Here is an 18793-nt window from a genome sequence, read left to right as displayed (position 1 = left end):
CTATTGATATATGACAAAATAATATTACTATTTCTGTAGAGTTTATAAGATGGGGATCTAACCATATTTTAATCTTTCTAATTTTTTTAGCAGCTTCTCTTGAATGAATTTATTAAAAATATTGAAAACATTTTTGCTTCTGTGCACTATGCCATTGAGTGGGACTAGAGAGGCAGAGTTTTTATTCTCTGTTCAGAAAGGTGACAGATTCTCCTAATAGAAATCTGTTAATGTGAAAAGGGGCAGCAGCAGACACCTGGGGTACAGTAAGTAAAATAGACAGAACAAAAGAATTACTTTCTTGACACTCTCATGAGCATTGTCCTTGAGGTTAGAGGAGAAAATGTACTTTCCCTGGCTAGTTTTGTCCTGAGATTAGTTAAATAAGCAACAAATGTTCTTCGTTTGAAACATGCTAAAAGCTTTCCCTTGGGAAAGTCATCTGGGCGCCTCTGTCTTGGGAATATTGGGATGGGGGAGCAAGTAAAATATTTTACTTTGAGAATTACACATTTATTCCATCTCACACACCTCTGTTCTATTTTTCATTCTGTACTAGTGTGAATTATTTAAGTAAATAAAGCCTTCTTTCCTCTTTTTTTTCATTTTATAATTCCCCTTTATAGTTTCATCCATTTGTTCTTCCATATTCATTTTATTACTTTACTTCATGGGCTTCAATAGAGCCCATCGATATTAATATTATATGAAATTTATAAATAGGCTTTAGTAGACTATACTAGATTGGTTTGACCTAACCATGGATATTGGCTTTCTCTGCCTATGATTATTCCTTACAACTCCCACGGCCCTAATTTTATTGCTAATAGATAGCATTTCAAATACAGGATCATAGAATAATAGTGAATATATAAAGACCGACTTTACCACTTTTCTTAGTAAGCCTCTAATGTTTTCTATCACATGTAAAACTAACTTTTAATTTCAAATGAATACTTATCATGTTAATAAAAATCCTATTCCTTTTAAAAACTTTTTAATGTAATGAGTGTGACATAGGTTATAAATTTAGTCAAAAAACAATCTCATCCTCCTTATTTCACTAAAATAATTCTTTTCCAAAAGCAAACACAAACCACTAAACACAGTTTGTATCTTTTTCTACTATTAAGTGTATAAGTTTTGTATCACTCCTTTGGTAACCCAAACAACACCACTATTGTTTTTAATCACCCACTCCCCAACAGTGACCACATTTAGATAGTAACTAATCACAATTATAAAATAACTATTGAATGGAATGCTTTGCTTGACAGTGCAACCCTGGCTCTCTGTTCTTGTTGTCTTTATGTGGGAAAGGGTCTTTTAAGGTTGGGCTTTCATATTATACATTTCTTTAAATTTTTTTTATATTTTGAATTTAACAGTTATGAACAAACACAATGAGAAACTTTTTATTATGTATAGTTTTTTAAAATGTCATGTATTAAATTGTATGTTACATATATGTATCAAATTGTATGCATATCTACATATCTATATATCTTTATAGACATATAAGAACAAGATAGTAACAATTGCTCAGTTTTGTGCCCCTTTAATACTTCTTTGTTTTTATTTCCTGCATATTTAAAAAGTTCTGTTTATTCATATCCATTTCTACATGATTAATTTTCTCATTTTAGTTAGTCAATAAAGCACCTATTGTGTGCTAGGCATTGATCTAAGTGCTGGAGATACAAAGAAAAGACAAAACACATCCCTTCTCTCAAGATGCTCAGAGTTGAATGGGGAAGACCACCAGCAAACAACTCAGTAGAAGCAAAATTTTTAAAAGGGGTGGATTTGAAAAATTAGCTAGTTTTTTAGGGTTTTAAGTCTTTTCTCTAGTCTATTTCAGTGTCTGTTATTTCTTATTTTAATAGAAAAGTAATGTGCAATTTCCATCTTTAACAGTTTTAAAATTAAAAATTTTTAAAAACTCAATATCAATTCAACCAAAGTTGCTCAATGACTATTTTAATTAATTTTGATGCATAAAGTTTTCATAATGACTTTTATGTTAATGCCTCAGAGTCTCCATTAGGAAGTTTTGTTCATTCATTTTTTCTTTTATATACCTCTTGTGCAGTTTTTAGTATACATCTTCTTGATTATAAAACCATCTGTTTCTTATTGTAGTTTTTTTTTTTAACCCTTACCTTCCATCTTAGAATTGATACTGGGTATTGGTTCTAAGGCAGAAGAGTGGTAAGGGCTAGGCCATGGGGGTTATGTGACTCGCCGAGGGTCACACAGCTAGGAAGTATCTGAGGTCAAATTTGAACTCAGGACCTCCCATCTCTGGGCCTGACTCTCAATCCACCGAGCCACCCAGCTGCCCCCACTGATTGCAGTTTTAGAGTTTGTCAATGAAGTACTTGAGGGAATTGAATTAGAAATTCTATTCTGTGGGCATCCTGTGGATTCTATTGATTTGATATGTAATTTTTGTTTTTCAGTATTTCTAGTAAATCTCTTTACATAATTTCCTGAAATATAGTGGTAAGATTATTTTAGACTTCATAATTTTTGGAAAATATCCTAGTTCTTGTATTTTCTCTCCTTGAACGATATCCTAGAACCATCACTTTTTTTCTGTTTATTTTAAAAATCTGTTTGCAGTTGTATAGTATTCATTTTTTCTGTTTTTGTACCATTCTGTCCTCTTGTACAATGATTCGGCTTTTTCATTGAGTGTATTTTTTGCTTATATTCTCCAAAGAGATTTTCCAGTTTTCTTTAATATAATCTTGCCTTGAGATTCCTTAGTTAATATATTAAGTTCCTTTTAAAAGTTCACTTTGTGATATTTTTTGCTGATTTCCTCTTTTAATTTCTCAGTATGTTTATAATTCATTTTTTAAAAAAAGTCTAGTTTTATGCTTTTTCCTTACATTTTCCCTTTGGTGTTTTGGCTTTGACTCCTTGTAATTTATACTATTTTTTCAGATAATCAGAATTTTTGTTTGTTTCTTTGAGTGTTTTTTTCTCCTAAGAACAACTTTATTTTGAGAGGTTTGGAATTTTTTGCTTCTTTTTGTATTTCTTTTGTTACTTTTGATGGGGCCAGTGAAGAGATGGATTCTTTTGTGACTTTCCACTTTTTCGTCTTCCTAGAAATCTCCTTTAAACAGCAATACTTTACATGCCTCATTTCATTGGCTTCTCAGAATGATCTAAGAGGAAAAGAATTTTCAAATCTCTTTCATTTATGAATATTACATGCCTATCATCTTGAAATTGTTACGCTCATTTTTCTCATTGAGGAAGCTGAGGGTCATTAAAGGATAGTGACTTGTCCAAGGTACCTTGTTCTAATAAATTTCAGAGCTGGGATTCAAACACACTTTGTCTTACCATTTTGTTTCTCATGTTCTGAGCTAATAAACACTCTTTTCTGTTCAGCACTTTTGGAGAAAATTTTTTAAATAACCAGAGGTGCCACCTAAATGTTCTCCTGCTCTAACTGTGGATGGTTATCTCCTTTCCCCAGGAAGTACTTGAGGAGTGGCTTACCTGCCAGCGGTCTTGGTTGTACCTGGAGCCCATCTTCAGCTCTGAGGATATCACTCGGCAGCTGCCAGTGGAGAGTAAACGCTATCAGACAATGGAGAGGATGTGGAGGAAAATCATGAAGAATGCCAATGAGAACAGAGAGGTGGGCTGGACTAATAGGGTGATGGGTGCCACATCTTCTCATCCAGTTGTATGGGAGAGCAAGGACCCCTCTGGGATGAGGGAGGAGGCAGGAGGCAAAACAGGAGCTTCTGGGAGGCTCCCTCTGATCATGGAATCTACGAAGGCCAGGAATGAGGGGAGATCTCAGAGATCATCTATGACAACATCCCAAGTGCAGGATAACAAAATGGCATCTCTCTAACCAAGATGGAGAGATGACTTTTCTAGGTCATGTGTGTTAGCTCCTCTATCTGTTACCAGTTCCAGGAGGGCAGAGACTGAATGAGTCTTGCCTGAACTGTGTATATCCTCAGGACTTAGTATTTAATAAGTGGTTATCAAATTGCATTGAATCTAGTGTCCTCCTCTGTTCCCTGCCTCCCACCCCTGAATGGGAAAATGAATTTAGCTTTTCCTTGAGCATTTTGTCTTGTGTCCCATAGTGGGCCTCTACCTTCTGCCTGAATTCCTTTGTTTGTTTGATAGTTGAGCCCAGGGTCAACTCCTTGCTGACAGACCTCCTATCCTCTATGTCTGTTTTTCATGGGCCTTTGATTATCCAGGTGATTAATGTATGTGCTGATCAGCGGCTACTGGACACACTAAGAGACTGTAACAAACTATTAGATCTGGTTCAGAAAGGCCTGAGCGAGTATCTGGAGACCAAGAGAGCTGCTTTCCCCAGGTAAGCCTGTGTCCTTTTCTCTTGACTTCATTATTGAGAGAGAGCAAGATTCGAAACAAGCACCCTGGGTGTACAGGGCTCAGAAAATTAGCTAGTTGGTGATGGAGTGTCCTAAAGAAGGTCGCTGGGGTGGCTGTGTGACATTAGCTATTATAAGCACAGCATAACCAGCCGATGGGTACTGTGATATAGTTGTTCTGCGGTAGCCTAATGTCTGAGGCTACAGAAGTATAAGGAATGTTCTCTGAGGCCTGATCCCCTTCCATGGATGATGCCTGGTCACCAAGGATGACTGATCTTTAGGGAAACGAAAAGAAAGCCTTAGATTTGAGGTTTTGTGTCAAATATCCTAAAAACAAACCCCTTCATGGGGAGTTAGAATAGTGAATAATTATTCTACTTCTATATTTGCTGGAGTCCATGCCCTTTTTTCCCTGAAAGTCAGATTTAAGAGTCACCAAAAAATTTTCGGCCTTTCGAGGCCACAGGCATCCATGGGGATATGTCCCAGAGAGCAGAGGTCTAGTTGGTGACCATAGGACCTACATCATTGACTATCCCTCCCCAAGGAATATAAGCACGCACCCTTTGTGACCTTCCCCACCTCTGCCTCTTCTTTTTCAGATTCTACTTCTTGTCTGATGATGAACTGTTGGAGATCCTGTCCCAGACAAAAGACCCCACAGCTGTACAACCTCATCTCCGGAAGTGCTTTGAAAACATTGCTCGGGTAATTAGGACTGGGGTCTTCCTTAGGCAACCTGAGGCTTCCCATCCTTTATAGCTCAAGAGAACCTGGGAATGGCAGATGTAGCAGTTGAGAAGAAAAAGCAATAGTCTCCCACATGTCCTTTACACAAGCAATGGGAGCAGAGGAGGGGAGCGGGTGCAGGCCCTGAGCCTGAGTCAGAAAGGAAAGCAGACATAGTCTTTGGTATTTATCCTGTAATGTAGATGTATGGTGCTCTATTGGGATCAAAGGAAAGCCTACTCATGGTGGGTACTAGTAGGAAGCAGGAACTGGCCTTTCTTCCCTTTCCTCTGTAAGAAAAGAAAGTCATAGGCCAGTCCCTACACTTCCCTTCTCTGGGCTGGCTGCTCCATCTGTAAAATAAGGATTTGGGATAACATGGGCCCCGCGAACCCTCCAAGCTCTCATGTTCCATGGGTTTGTGATCTATGATTTGCCCGTTCCCTGATTTGAGCTCAAAAAAAGGCTGGGTTCTATTTGGTTTCTGATTCTTTAGTGAGGAATTAAACATGTCAGAACTAGGAAGTTTAAGGCTATAGAACAAAACACAACCAGAAGTGGCCCCCAGCCAGCAGCCCTTGGCCAAGCTCTTGTCATTTAAGCTCTGGCCATTCAGTAGACTTCCAAGCCTTCCCTTAGCCCAAGAGAACTCGAGAGCTTCAAGTGTGGGACTAGCAAGTGTGGCTCCCTTGGCCTGGGGCCAGGAGAAGACACTTTTTCTTCCCTTCTTTTCCCCCTCTCTGCCCTACCAGCTGCTTTTCCAGGAAGACTTGCAGATTACTCATATGTACTCTGGTGAAGGTGAGGAGGTGCAGCTCTCCTTTTTCATTTATCCCACTGGCAATGTGGAAGATTGGCTCCTGGAGGTGGAGCATAGCATGAAGGCCAGTGTGCACGACTTCATCGAGCGAGCAATCCGGGCCTATCCTGAGGTGCGAACTCATTTTCCCTACCATTGCCAGCCAAGAACATACCTTCTAGTTCACTTTCCCTCTCTGCCTAGGCCATGAAGCCTTTGGCTGATGGAGGAAGTGGGCTGTAGTAAGAGTAAGAATAAGAATAATCACAATGAAGCTGCTGACAATAACTCCTAGTTCTATAACACTTTGCCATGCTCCTTTCTCTGGACAAATTTGTAAGGTGCGGTGAAAAAATTAGGAAGTGGCAGAGCTAGGACTCAGACATAGGTCTTCCAACTCCTTGACCAATGCCTTTGCTATTGCTCCATGATTTTAGAGGTTTTTTGAATATTTCCCTTGGGAATATGGATTTAAAAAAAATTATCTCTAGGAAGTTCCTAGATAGTCAGGGAAGTGTCATGGTACAATGTATTTGGAGTCAGAAGATCTGGGATCAAATCTCAGCTTTGTCACTATTGCCTGTATGACTTTGGACAAGATACCTCATTTTTTTTTTAACCTTTATCTTCCATCTTAGAATCAATACTGTGTATTAGTTTCAAGGCAGAAGAGTGGTAAGAGTTAGACAACGGGAGTTAAATGACTTGCCTAAGGTCCCACATCTAGGAAGTGTCTGAGGCCAGATTTGAACCCAGGACTTCCTGTCTCTTGGTCTGGCTCTCCATTCATTGAGTGATTTGGTTGCCCCAAGACACTTCATCTTGTTAGGCCTCAGTTTCTGCATCTATAGAATGAGAGAGATGGATAGTTCTTTTGGGCTCTAAATAAAAAACAAACAAAAAACATTTGACTAGCTTTCTAAGTAGAACTCTGAAAGCTTCTAAGAATCTTGGGATAAGCCTACTTCTCACAAAGACATGATGATATAAGAGTGAAGTTGTCAGTCACAACAGTTGGAAAGGAAGGATCCATGTAGAGCTGATAGTTGGGTGGGGAGGGGTTAGAGGATGACTGCAAAACCATCACTCCTTGACTGGACACAGCATGCTATTTTTTCAGACCCCGAGGCCTGAGTGGGTCTTGAACTGGCCTGGCCAGGTGACTATTGCTGGCTGTCAGACATTTTGGACAAAGGAGGTATCAGAGGCCCTAGAGGCTGGGGACCTAAGCAGCCGTCTCTTCCCACAGCTTGGCACTCAGGTAGGAGACCTGGCACCCTCTTGCACTCAAAAAGAGCCCTGTTCCATTGTCTGTCCAAGGACCTGCCTCCCCCATCCTGCCTCCCCCAGCATCCTGGGCCCACTCTCTCTGAAAGCAAACAAGAGCGACCATCTGCCTACTTCAGTCTAGTTCATGGAACAACCCCTACTCTGTATGAAACCCTGTCCTGGACTATGGGTGACACAAAGATGAAAATGGTACAGACCTGTTCAGAGAGACCTGAAATGGACCCAGAAGCCACTACAGTTTCTGGCCCAGACTCAGGGCTTGATAAATGCTTGTGGCCATGTACTGAGACAGGAAATGGGTCGATCTGGAGGTCTTTCCAGGTGTGGTCTGAACCTTGGGAAGATTGTAAAATCTCTTTGCATGGAGAGTTTGAAGAAAAGGCCAATCACCCATTTTCTGAATAGTGAAGGGACCAGGAGAGAGGAAGCTAGCTCCTTGAAGGCCTTTCCCTCCCATCCATCGATCCCCAAGCCACATAGCATAGTCTCAGCCTCCTAGGAGAATGCCACACGTCTCCATCCTTCCTCAACCATTTGCTTTCACAAATACAACCAGTGTAGTTCTTGGCAGGAGTTTGGGGGAATGCCAAGATGTGTTTACATTTTCCCTTAATTCTATAATAATAGGCCCTGAATGCCTCCTAGCCACCCACTTGTCTCTCTGTTGCCTTTCATTTTCGGTCTTCTTGTGCTACCATGCCTCATTAGCTTGGATGCTCCAGAAATAAAAGTGGAATTGATGGCTAGGGCTGGTACTTCTTTGATGGGCTGCAGGGAGGTGGCTGAGTCACCTTGTGTGCCTCCCTCTGGATAGTTCTCTCTCCTCCCTCAGCTACAGGATCTGGTGGCCCTGGTCCGAGGGAAGCTATCTAGGATGCAGAGAGCTGTGCTGTCCGCACTCATTGTCATTGAGGTTCATGCCAAGGATGTGGCTGGCAAACTGATAGAGGAGAATGTGGTCAGCGTGAATGATTTTGAGTGGATCTCTCAGTTAAGGTAACTGACCATCTTCTTCAGCTTGACCAGCTTTTCTCTCTTGCCCTGGTGAACTGAGCAGACAGAGAGAGCAGGTTGTAAACAGGGTGGACACAGGTGGGGAAGCCTAGACCAGAGGAGCCAGTTTATGGCTAAGGGAACAAACTAGGGGCTGGGCCAGGCAGGAGGTGTCCTATGTCCGATGGCATCAGCTGGAACAAGACCATGTTCAAAGCCAGGCAGGCAGAAACCAGGATGCCAGAGAAACTGAGTGGGCAGGACAATTAGAGAGACGGCCCCTGGTATTTCAAAGCTGAGAGTTATTTCAAGGTTGAGAGTTGCAACTTAAGAGAGTTGCCTGGAGCACTGAGAAATTTGTTGATTTGCCCAGAGTCACACAGACAGTTGTAAAGATTAAAATTTATGGAATATGGGGAGACTGAGGCAGGTAGAAATTAGTTTCTCTCTGCAAGGAGTATTATATTTTTTAGAGGTTTATTAAAGGTTAAAGATTAAGAATATACAAGTAAGAAACATGTGCCTAGGCCAGAGGCCTAGACAAAATAACCTCACATCATGGAAGAGACGCCTCTGCTCCAAAATGGAAGTCCAAAAAAAAAAACCCAGCCAAGACCTCTCAAAAGCCTTTGAATCCACTTAAATACCTTCTCCATCTCGGCCCAGGTGAGATTACAAGGCATTCTGGGGAAGTGGAGCAAAGGCTCATGGGGATTGTAGTCCTGTATTCGAGTCTATTTTTTACACAGTGTAGGTCAGAGAGACTTGAACTCTGGTTCTCCTGGCTGGGAGGCCAGCTTTCTATCCACTTGGGTGTGATGTTTCTCTTTTTTAATTAAAAAAAAAAAGCTAAAAAAACCCCCTCTCCTCACCTGAACAAAAACTGAAAAAATCAGAGTTTATTATTATACAATCCAAACCTTTTCCAATCATATTTTATCAGCAGAGGCATTCTATCTTCATCCTTGTCTTTTCCTTTTTAGAAATATAAACCTGTGACTTTTTGTTTAGTTATAATCAGTGTAAGAGTTGTTCTTGTCATTCTACTTTGTGTCTTGCACCATTCATTGAAATCTTGCCATATTTCTTTGTCTTTGTCTCCCTTCCATTGGTTATGGGCAAATGGTTTTCTATTCCATTGATATACCAAAATTTGTGCCAGTCCCAAGTATTTGGGGGACTGTGATGACTGGCAGGTATTGCTATCTTACTGGTGCAGTTTGAAGCCCCTAGGACTCTCTGTGACAACAAAGGATGATCATGGTAGCCTAAATGGACCCAAGCTAGAGCAGGAGAGGAGGAGGAACAGGAGGAGTGGGGGACGGATCCTCAGAGGAATAAGAAGGATTAAGGCAGGGAGTCAGAGACAATAGAACCCTACTCTGGATATCTTTAGAGTTCTACCAGTCACTACTAGAAACATAGTGATGCAAACAACCCTCCAAAATGTAAATTAGCCCCACTTTGTACTCCCAGATTGCATAAAAGTTGAGGAAAGTTGTAGAATATGTTATTTGACTTGCTCATCCCAGCATACTATCTCAATTGTGGACCCTCAAAAGTCAGATCAGTTGGTGATATTCTCACCCTTGTTCCTCCCCCCATGATGCCCTTTTTCTGCCCCCATCAACCTGTGGTTCTTCTAAATCTCTAGGTACTACTGGACCAAGGATGACCTGTATATCCGTGCAGTCAATGCTGAATTCATCTATGGCTATGAGTACCTGGGTAATAGTGGGCGCCTGGTGATCACCCCCCTCACAGACAGGTAAAGAAGGCATTTGTTGACTCTATGTCATCTTCCCCAAATCTTCCCAGGCAATAACCAACCAGTTTTTGCCAGCTCTCTTATTGGGCCCTCAGCAGTGCCACCAATTATATACATATATATATATATTTTTTTTCCCTATAAATCAGATCTTATCTTGAATATATCAGAAGAGTTTGGAAGGACCAAGTTTTAAAAGCAGATAATCACTACCCAGGTTATTTCATGTGAATCTGGATATTCTCACATTCAGCTTGCTGAAAACTGACTCATTGGCAACCTTTATCCTATAGAGTGGCTTAGATAGGACATGCCATGATCTGAATTCAGCCAGATCTAGTGAAGCCCCTGACTAATAGGATCTGTCATGATGTTTGAATTCTTTCCAGCTTGGGGAACAGGGAAAAGGGAGAAGCAGAAAAGTTCCAGCTCAGGTTGAAGTCAGGAACTTGATGTATCAAGAAAAGATCAGAAATTAGGCAGACAATTCAATTGGCATGAGACAGTGATCCAAACTAGAAATCCACAGACGTGTTCAAGAATCTGGTGGTGGTGATTTCAATTTCAAGCCTCAAGGGTTTGGTATCAGATAATAAGACTGGGGGTCAAACTAGACAAAGAGAGTGATCTCAGTGTATGCACTCAGGGGTCTCACAGACATGAGAGGTTTTTTTTTTTTTAAATCCTTACCTTATGTTTTAGAATCAATATTAAAAATAGGTTCCAAGGAAGGAGAGGTAAGGGCTAGGCAGTAGAGGTTGCCCAGCTAGGAAGTGTCTGAGGTCAGATCTGAACCCAGGACCTCCCATCGCCAAGCCTGGCTCTTTATCCACTGAGCCACCCAGCTGCCCCGACATGAGAGTTTTAATTCTAGCCTCATGATGCCAGGCTGGGACTTGCTGTCTAGCCTTGACTACTATTTAGCATTGCCCATGTCGTTGCCACCTTCACTGAGCACCATAAATTGATTGACAGTAGATGTCCTCCCTCCCAACCTGAAGAGACGATGATTCCAAGATGTTAGGTATCTTATCTTTCCTGGACCTTGGTTTCCCATCCTTATTGTGATAGAGTTGGGTCAGAAGGTCTCTGAGGACTCAGCTAGAGTGGGCTCTGTGATTTAGCTTTAGCCTTGCACTAGCCAGGAAGGAGCTGGGCTAGACAGCTTCTGAAAGAGATGGTGTCCCTTTAGGGAAAGACTCCAAGGAGTAAGAAAGACGGCTGTAAATCACCCAGAGCCCTAGAAGGGAAAAGCCGGCCCTGCCTAAATGCATTCCTCTGAGTCTGATTGCTCCTGCTCGGTCTGTGGCCCTAGATCAACTGCTTATCCATTCTGAACCTTTTTTCTCCTCCGTAAAATGGAGAGGACAACACTTGTTGCATTTCTTCCCAGGGTGGTTATGAGCCTCAGATGAGAAAAGGGACCAGCGTACCCTGCACATGTCAAAGTTCTCTATCCACATCAAGTAGGATCACTTCTTGTCTCTCTTCTTCCCATAGGTGTTATCTGACTCTCACAGGGGCCTTGCACCTCAAGTTTGGGGGGGCTCCTGCTGGCCCGGCAGGGACTGGGAAGACAGAAACAACCAAGGATCTGGGGAAAGCCTTGGCCATCCAGACAGTAGTGTTCAACTGCTCTGACCAGCTTGACTTCATGGCCATGGGCAAGTTCTTCAAAGGTCTTGCCAGGTGAGCCCTGTTTGGGGGAAGGAGTCAGGGAGCAGCCACATGGGACTTTGGCTGAGGAGGCTGAGCATTTCTGTCCCAGAAATGGGGAGCCAGCAACAGCAGCTAGTGAGAGAGATACCGCAGTGGTCAAAGGAAGGGGCAGTGGTCAAAGGAAGGGGAGGCAGAGTGGAAGGGAGGCTTCCAAAAATGCCAAAGGCGGGGGGGGGGAATTGCAGACACAAACGGATAAGAAAAAAACACCCTAATGATGAGTCTGTTCAAAAGTGAAATGGGCATCCTTTGGAGGGAATGGGGTGCAGCTAGGTGGCCCAGTATATAGGATGCCAGGAGTTAGGAAGTGCTGAGTTAAAAAATGGTCTCAAATACTGCCTAGCTGTATGACCTTGGGCAGGTGGCTTAACTCTGTTGCCTCAGTTTCCTCATCTGTAAAATGAGCTGGAGAAGGAATTGGCAAATGTTTCTAGGATCACAGGACTGAAATGACTGAACCTCGGAAAGTCTTGTGAAGGTTGAGTTGGATAGGAGAGAGCAAGGAAACAAGTTAGGAGGCTGTTACAGAAGTGAAAGCCAGAACATCGTCCCAGAGAAAGGGCCCCTGCTGAGCTTAGAGAGTTTGGAGTGCTCTCCCTACACTCAACCCCAGGCTCTCCCCACAAGCAGAGAGGGCACGTGCCCCATCACTGGAGGGGAGGATAGGACAACCGAGACTCTTGTTCCCTGGGTGAATGCCTTCCAGAAGGCCAGTCCTGCCCCTGCCCTCCACAGGCCTCCACTGGGCTATGGGAGGTAGAGAGCCCAGAGTCATTCATCTGTTCTGCTTGGGTCCACACAGAAGCTTCTGCTTCTCCTATCTTTAACCCTTGGCACAGGATCTTCCTGTGGCTTAGGCCTCATTCCCCACCATGAGAAGAAGGGGAGAGATGAGTGCTTTGGGTCATGTCTTTGTGCAGACAGAGATGGTGCTGCTGATGAGAGAGACCAGGGGGCAGAAAAGAGTATGAGAGGAGCAGCCAGGTAGTTTGGTGGACTGAGAGCCAGGGCTAGAGATGGGAGGTCCTGGATTCAGATCTGGCCTAGCCGTGTGACCCTGGGCAAATCACTTAATCCCTATTGCCTAGCCCTTACCACTCTTCTGCCTTGGAACCAATACACAGTATCGATTCTAAGACAGAAAGTAAGAATTTTTTGTTTGCTTGTTTTTTCTTTTCTTTTCTTTTTTTTAAAGAAAAGTGTATTAGATTACTCACGTATTTTCTGTACTGGGGCTCCTGGACCAGGGAAGAATGGCTTAAGTAGCACATAGTAAGCAAGAATAATTAATTTAAAAGAGGAAGTTACTAGGCAGGTAACTTCCTGGGCTCTTTCCTTCCCAGCTCTTGCCAATGTCCTAAGATCTCTTTCTCATTTCTTGCTCCCAGTTGTAAACATTTCTTTTTTTCCCTCTGTCTAAAGAGAAAGTCAATAAGGACCTGAGTGAGTGGAGAGAAAGATGGATGATATTAAGAGGAAGAATTGGTGGCCAGTTTGTGGTTGTGGGGAGGTAGAGTCAAAGAGAAGTCGGAGTGCCCATTTGGGTGATGGAGAGAATGGTGGTACTCAGAAGATGAAGAGGGAAGTTGGGAGACTTGAGCAGGTTTGGGTCCTTAAACTTGGAGATTGGTTTTGGAGAGGATTTTCAGAGACTTGCTAGGGAAATCTCATTGCAGAAAAGAAAGATTTTCTGTTATCCTTGGAGGTTTGGCATTGGAGCCCATGCTGGATAGTTAGCAGCGGGAGTCGCAGATAAATCAGTAACTAGATTGGGCGCCTATTCTGTACAGACCGATGTGTGGATGCTACAGAGGGCAGAAGGGTGCCCACTGTGTCCAAGGCCTAGGACAGTGATGTGGGGCACATCACTGGGCCCAGATCCTTGTGGACTCGGGCGTTATGGGCCTCCCTTTGAACAGAATCACCCAGGTAGGAGGGAGGCTAGTCCTTGCATGCAGGGCTTAGCCTCCGGTGGGGGCAGAGCGCGGGGACTCTAGGGAGAGATGTTGCTCACTTACCAGGCTTGCTTTCTGCTAGCTCCGGGGCTTGGGCTTGCTTTGATGAATTTAACCGAATTGATGTGGAGGTGCTGTCTGTGGTGGCTCAGCAGATCACAACCATCCAGAAGGCTCAACAACAGAGAGTAAGTAGGGAGTGGTGAGGCTGCCTGGAATCCTTTGCTGTTCTTCAACAAGGTCCCGCTGTGTGGACGTGTTGAGATCTCTTGTCTTTAGGGGCTATGAGAAGCTCCTGTATTTATAAAGACCCCAGTGCAGTGCTCTTCTCCCAGTCACTGACATACTCTCTCTCTTCTCCAATGAAAATGTCCCTAAAAAGCTTTTAAACAGGAAATCTGGTGTTAGTTCATTTACTCATCCTACAGACACTTGTTGAGCTCCTCCTGTGTCCAGAGGGGGGGCACAGCCAGAGAGGCCGAGCAGCAGCTGATCCTTAGACAGATTCCTGCTTAAAATGGCTCCTAGATTTGGACCTCTGTGGCATGGGAGCTTCTCTATTAGCCTAGAAGTATTGACGTTGCTCAATGACTCTTGGGCTCTTAAGAAGAGGCTGTCCCATAGAAAGTGGGAGGCCCAGGGGAGGTCACTTGCCAGGTCAGTCCTGGGGAGGCTAGTAGGCTTCTCTGAAGTCCCCCCCCCCCCCCATTCCAGCACCATGGCCTCTTTGCAGGTCGATCGGTTTATGTTTGAAGGAGTTGAAATTCCACTTGTTCCCTCGTGTGCCGTGTTCATCACCATGAACCCAGGCTATGCTGGACGCACCGAGTTACCCGACAACTTGAAGGTCAGTAGCACCGGGGCCTGGGCTCTAGTCTGTGCTCTGTTCTCCACTCAAATGCCACCTTCTCCTCCTCCATGAGAGTGCCCTCTGTGGTGCTCTGTGGCCCCAGGGGGATGGTGCTTAATAAATGTTGTGGATCGGGGCTCATTTGTTTGAGGTTCCTTGTGCGGTGAGCCCTGCTGGACAGGAGGGAAGGTCAGTGACCAGCACGGCTCCGCTCTGGGCTTCCTCAGGCTCTCTTCCGACCGGTAGCCATGATGGTTCCAGACTACACCATGATTGCAGAGATCTCCCTCTACTCCTTTGGGTTCAGCGATGCCAAAGTCCTGGCCAAGAAGATCACCACGACGTTCAAGCTGTCCTCGGAGCAGCTTAGCTCTCAGGCAAGTGCCTCCCTTCCCTGCCCCTAGTTCCAGGATGGTTCTTCCCCAAGAGGAGACCAGAGCCAGTGCTGGAGCAGGCTCTTCTGCAGAGCTGAGGACGAGCAGGGAGGCCCTTCCAAAAGGCAGTACCTGGTCCTCTCTTCCAGAGTGTATTTTCTTCTGCAAAATAAACCTCAGGCATAGGTGCAAAATACAAAAATGCACTGTTTCCTATGCAGGTATGTACGTTATATGTACAGAGTCTCACTTCTCAATTCAGCTTATACAAAAGGAAATCGGACTGACTTTGACTCAGTGATCAGACTGTGTTTGAATGCCCACTTGATATATCTCTGCTTCTGCTTCTGCCTCTTCCTCTTTTTTCTTTTTTTCCATTTTTTAAAAACTGGAGGGGGCTGCTGGTGGCTCAGTGGATGGAGAATCAGGCCCAGAGAGGGGAGGTCCTGGGTTCAAATCTGGCCACAGACACTGCCAGCTGTGTGACACTGGGAAAGTCACTTAACCCCCATTGCCTAACCCTTATCATTCTTCTGCCTTGGAACTGTAAGGGGGGGGAGGGGTTATTTTTTAAAGGGTTGGATTTTATGTTTTAAGAGTATGGTCACCGGGAAAATTAATTGCAAAGAGATTTTATTTACAATTTCATTACGAACTGTAGAAAGAGTGAAGCAGGAAATCAGAGAGAGGATATGGTAAGATATCAAGCCTAAACACTAAGTAATTTGCTTCTGGTGCCAGGGCAGGGAACGTTAGTTTCAACCAGCCTTGGCAAAGCCAAGGACCAAGAACCTGGGAAGTTTCTCTTAAGAGTAGGTCTTTTCTGAGGATAGTTTTTCAGACAATCCAGCAGTTACGAGTCAATTTTTTCACTCATGTGTCAGTCCAGTCACTGCCCCTCTTCAGCCTCAACTCAAAAGCATGAAGAATTCCACCAGTCTCCACTTCCAAAAATGAACAGCCAGTAGCCTCCAGCAGAAGGTTAGCAGAACTTCCTCTTATAGGAGGTTCCACTCCAAAAATCCCAGTTCCCAGTTGAATTCCACTTTTTAAAGACATTTTCTCTTGGGTCACTTCCTGTGCCTTCCCCCAATTCCACGTCTCCAATCACAGTTGACACTTTGTTTTTTGGACTGCCCAGAAGGTGGTTAGTCGATCCTGATTCATTATTCACTATTTCACACGTGGGTCACAGACCTCTGTGATGATTAAAATAGTGGGAGTCATAAACTGTTACAGATAAAAGAGTGGTTGGCTTAAATTATGACTGCAGAAAATCAGCAGTGTCTTGTTTTAAATCAAATATAAGGTGGTCGCCAGGGAAAATTTCCCAAATATTAAATATACCCAAGTCAGCTGTGTTTATAGAGATTTTAATTAATACAAATGAGGAATTAATGAAAGAGAGAGAGAGAGAGAAAGGAAATAATGAGAAAAAGGGCTAGACTAGCCTAGGCTAGCATGAGCCAGCCTAGGCTGAAAACCCTAAGAGATATCAGTCAGTCTTTTATCCACTCACCACAAGATTTGTCCAAGCAAGATTCTAGTGTTAAGAGAGACACCAGCTGCCTCCTCCAATTCAGCTTTTCCCAGCTGAATCTCTCGAGACCTCCTTTTTGACCTCCTTTTAAAGGGAATTTTCTCCTATGTCACCCCCCCTAAGTTCTCACATCTACCAATCACAGTAGACGTTTTTCCAAAGGACAGACCATTCTTAATTCACACCTGAGTAGACCTAAACTTTTGATTAAGTTCACACCTGAAAAAACCTCTGAGTAAGTTCTCACCTCTTTGCTCCTTGTAAATTTACAAGTTGCCTGACCTTTATAGGTACTTAGCACCCTTTTGTATTAAATCTAAAAATAGGCACAGCTTAAGAACTTTTGCCTTACTATAAGTATGGGTTTAAGTATTTTTCATTGTTCAGCAAAGAGTTTCTTCCCCTAAAGCATGCTTAAGTAGGGGTGGAGTAGAGGTCTCACATTCCTGATCTAAGTAGAGGTCTCACATTCCTGATCTAAGTTACTTCATTGTTTAAAATGGGGAATGGTCCTAACCAAATCTTATGAAGTAGGGTCTGAGAATTTTAAGATTCACATCTCCCACTTAATGTGTGAAATGGGGTGTTTACACCTTTAGTGATTGAATCTAAAAATAGGCAGGTCTCTATACTTAACTTTTAAGTTACGAGGATTAAAATCTAAAAATAGACATGTTACAATTTAAATCTTCACAATCAGGGAAGGGCCAAGTACCTTCATTGTTATAATAAGGGGAGAATTAAATTTAATCTTCACAGAACCAATACACAGTAGTGATTCTAAAGCAGAAGGTAAAAATCACAGTTATTTCCTGATATATTCTGCCCCTCTCTTCTGAAACCCTGTTGCTCTGAACTCTTCTTTATAAGAAAGAAAAACAATGAACAAAGCTGACAAAGCACCCAAGTCTGATAGTGTATGCAATATCCTGCCCTTGTCATCCTTCACCTTCATCCTGAGAGAAAAGATGGGTGTTTTATTTTCTTTTCCTGGGAACCAAGATTGTTTCTTGCACCTACCCTGAAGAGTCTAACCACCTTTTAATTTTGGCTTCTTATGTTTACATTATTTTAATCACTGTGCATATTGTTCTCTTGGTTCTCTTTTCTTCATTCAAGTCTTCTTAATTTTTTCTTACCTTTTCATCATTTGCCATTATTCTTATGATGCACCAGTATTCTATCACATTCATAGACCAAAAATTGTCAGCCCTTCCCCCATCAATGGGCACCTACTTACTTTGCTTCTAAATTTTTGCTACTGCAGAGAGCATTTTTATGGATATTTGTTTTATATGGGACTTTTGGTTTAGTTTTCTGTTTCCTTGGGTTATATTCCCAGCAGTGGGTCCAAGGGTATGAAAAGTTAAATGACTTAAGGCATCATTTCAAAGAGTTTATTTTTATTTATTTATTTATTAGAAACCCTCACCTTCCATCTTAGAATCAATAGTGTGTATGGTTCCAAGGCAGAAGAATGGTAAGGGCTAGGCAATGGGAGTTAAGTGACTTGCCTAGGGTCACACAGCTGGGAAGTGTGTGAGCCCAGATTTGAACCCATGACCTCCTGTCTCTAGATCTGGCTCTCAATCCACTGAGCTACCCAGCTGCCCCCTCCAAAGTGTTTTTTTTTTTTTAAATAAACCCTTACCTTCCGTCTTGGAGTCAATACTGTGTATTGGCTTCAAGGCAGAAGAGTGGTAAGGGCTAGGCAATGGGGGTCAAGTGACTTGCCCAGGGTCACACAGCTGGGAAGTGGCTGAGGCCAGATTTGAACCTAGGACCTCCCGTCTCTAGGTCTGGCTCTCAATCCACTGAGCTACCCAGCTGACCCCTCTCCAAAGTGTTTTAAGAAATACTTGGACTCATTCAAAGCTCTATCAACAGTCTCTTCATGCATCCTTTTCTCCCTCCTCCCCCCACAACACTGATTGTTTCCATTTTTTAAAAATCATCTTTGACAATTAGATAGTATTAGATGAAACCTCAGGATTATTTTTCTTTGCATTTTTTAAAATTATGAGTAATCTGAAACATTTCCCACATGATTATAAATCCCTTGCATTTCTTTTTCTGAAAACTATATCCATTGTCCATGTGAATTTTAGTCAAAGTTGAATTAAGACCACTTACTGAGTGTACTATAGAAAGATAATTTTCCTGTATCTACAGGAATCCTGAGCCTAGTGATCCCCAAACCCCTATTTGAACTTGGGTTCCTTCCTCACTTCCTCTGAGGTCATTATGGAGTCTAGGTCTGGTTCTACCTAGCTATGCCTTGTGACACCATCAGAGTAATAGACAAAAGGACTGGGACCTTTTTCTAATAAATGGAGGCAGTTCTCCAAGTGGACTTCTCTGGGAATTTCTGAGCTAGGCCAAATACCA

The 18793-nt window shown here is 42.9% G+C and overlaps 1 protein-coding gene across 2 annotated transcripts in view; it reads left to right on the top strand.

Annotated features, from left to right (window-relative positions):
* The window catches only part of DNAH1 (dynein axonemal heavy chain 1), a 144531-nt gene that overhangs the window by 59165 nt on the left and 66573 nt on the right, over positions 1–18793 (top strand). For both annotated transcript variants that reach the window (XM_056804959.1, XM_001380306.4), the window contains exons 22-32: positions 3497–3661; positions 4245–4366; positions 4991–5096; positions 5870–6049; positions 7037–7177; positions 8039–8202; positions 9854–9967; positions 11468–11656; positions 13724–13829; positions 14375–14488; positions 14719–14868. In XM_056804959.1, the coding sequence (XP_056660937.1) occupies positions 3497–3661; positions 4245–4366; positions 4991–5096; positions 5870–6049; positions 7037–7177; positions 8039–8202; positions 9854–9967; positions 11468–11656; positions 13724–13829; positions 14375–14488; positions 14719–14868 (1551 nt within the window). The remainder of the gene's footprint in view (positions 1–3496; positions 3662–4244; positions 4367–4990; positions 5097–5869; positions 6050–7036; positions 7178–8038; positions 8203–9853; positions 9968–11467; positions 11657–13723; positions 13830–14374; positions 14489–14718; positions 14869–18793) is intronic.

The sequence above is a fragment of the Monodelphis domestica genome, chromosome 7 (genome assembly GCF_027887165.1).
Source record: "Monodelphis domestica isolate mMonDom1 chromosome 7, mMonDom1.pri, whole genome shotgun sequence".
Classification (NCBI taxonomy): Eukaryota; Metazoa; Chordata; class Mammalia; order Didelphimorphia; family Didelphidae; genus Monodelphis; species Monodelphis domestica.
This window is presented reverse-complemented; position numbering and strand designations above follow the sequence as displayed.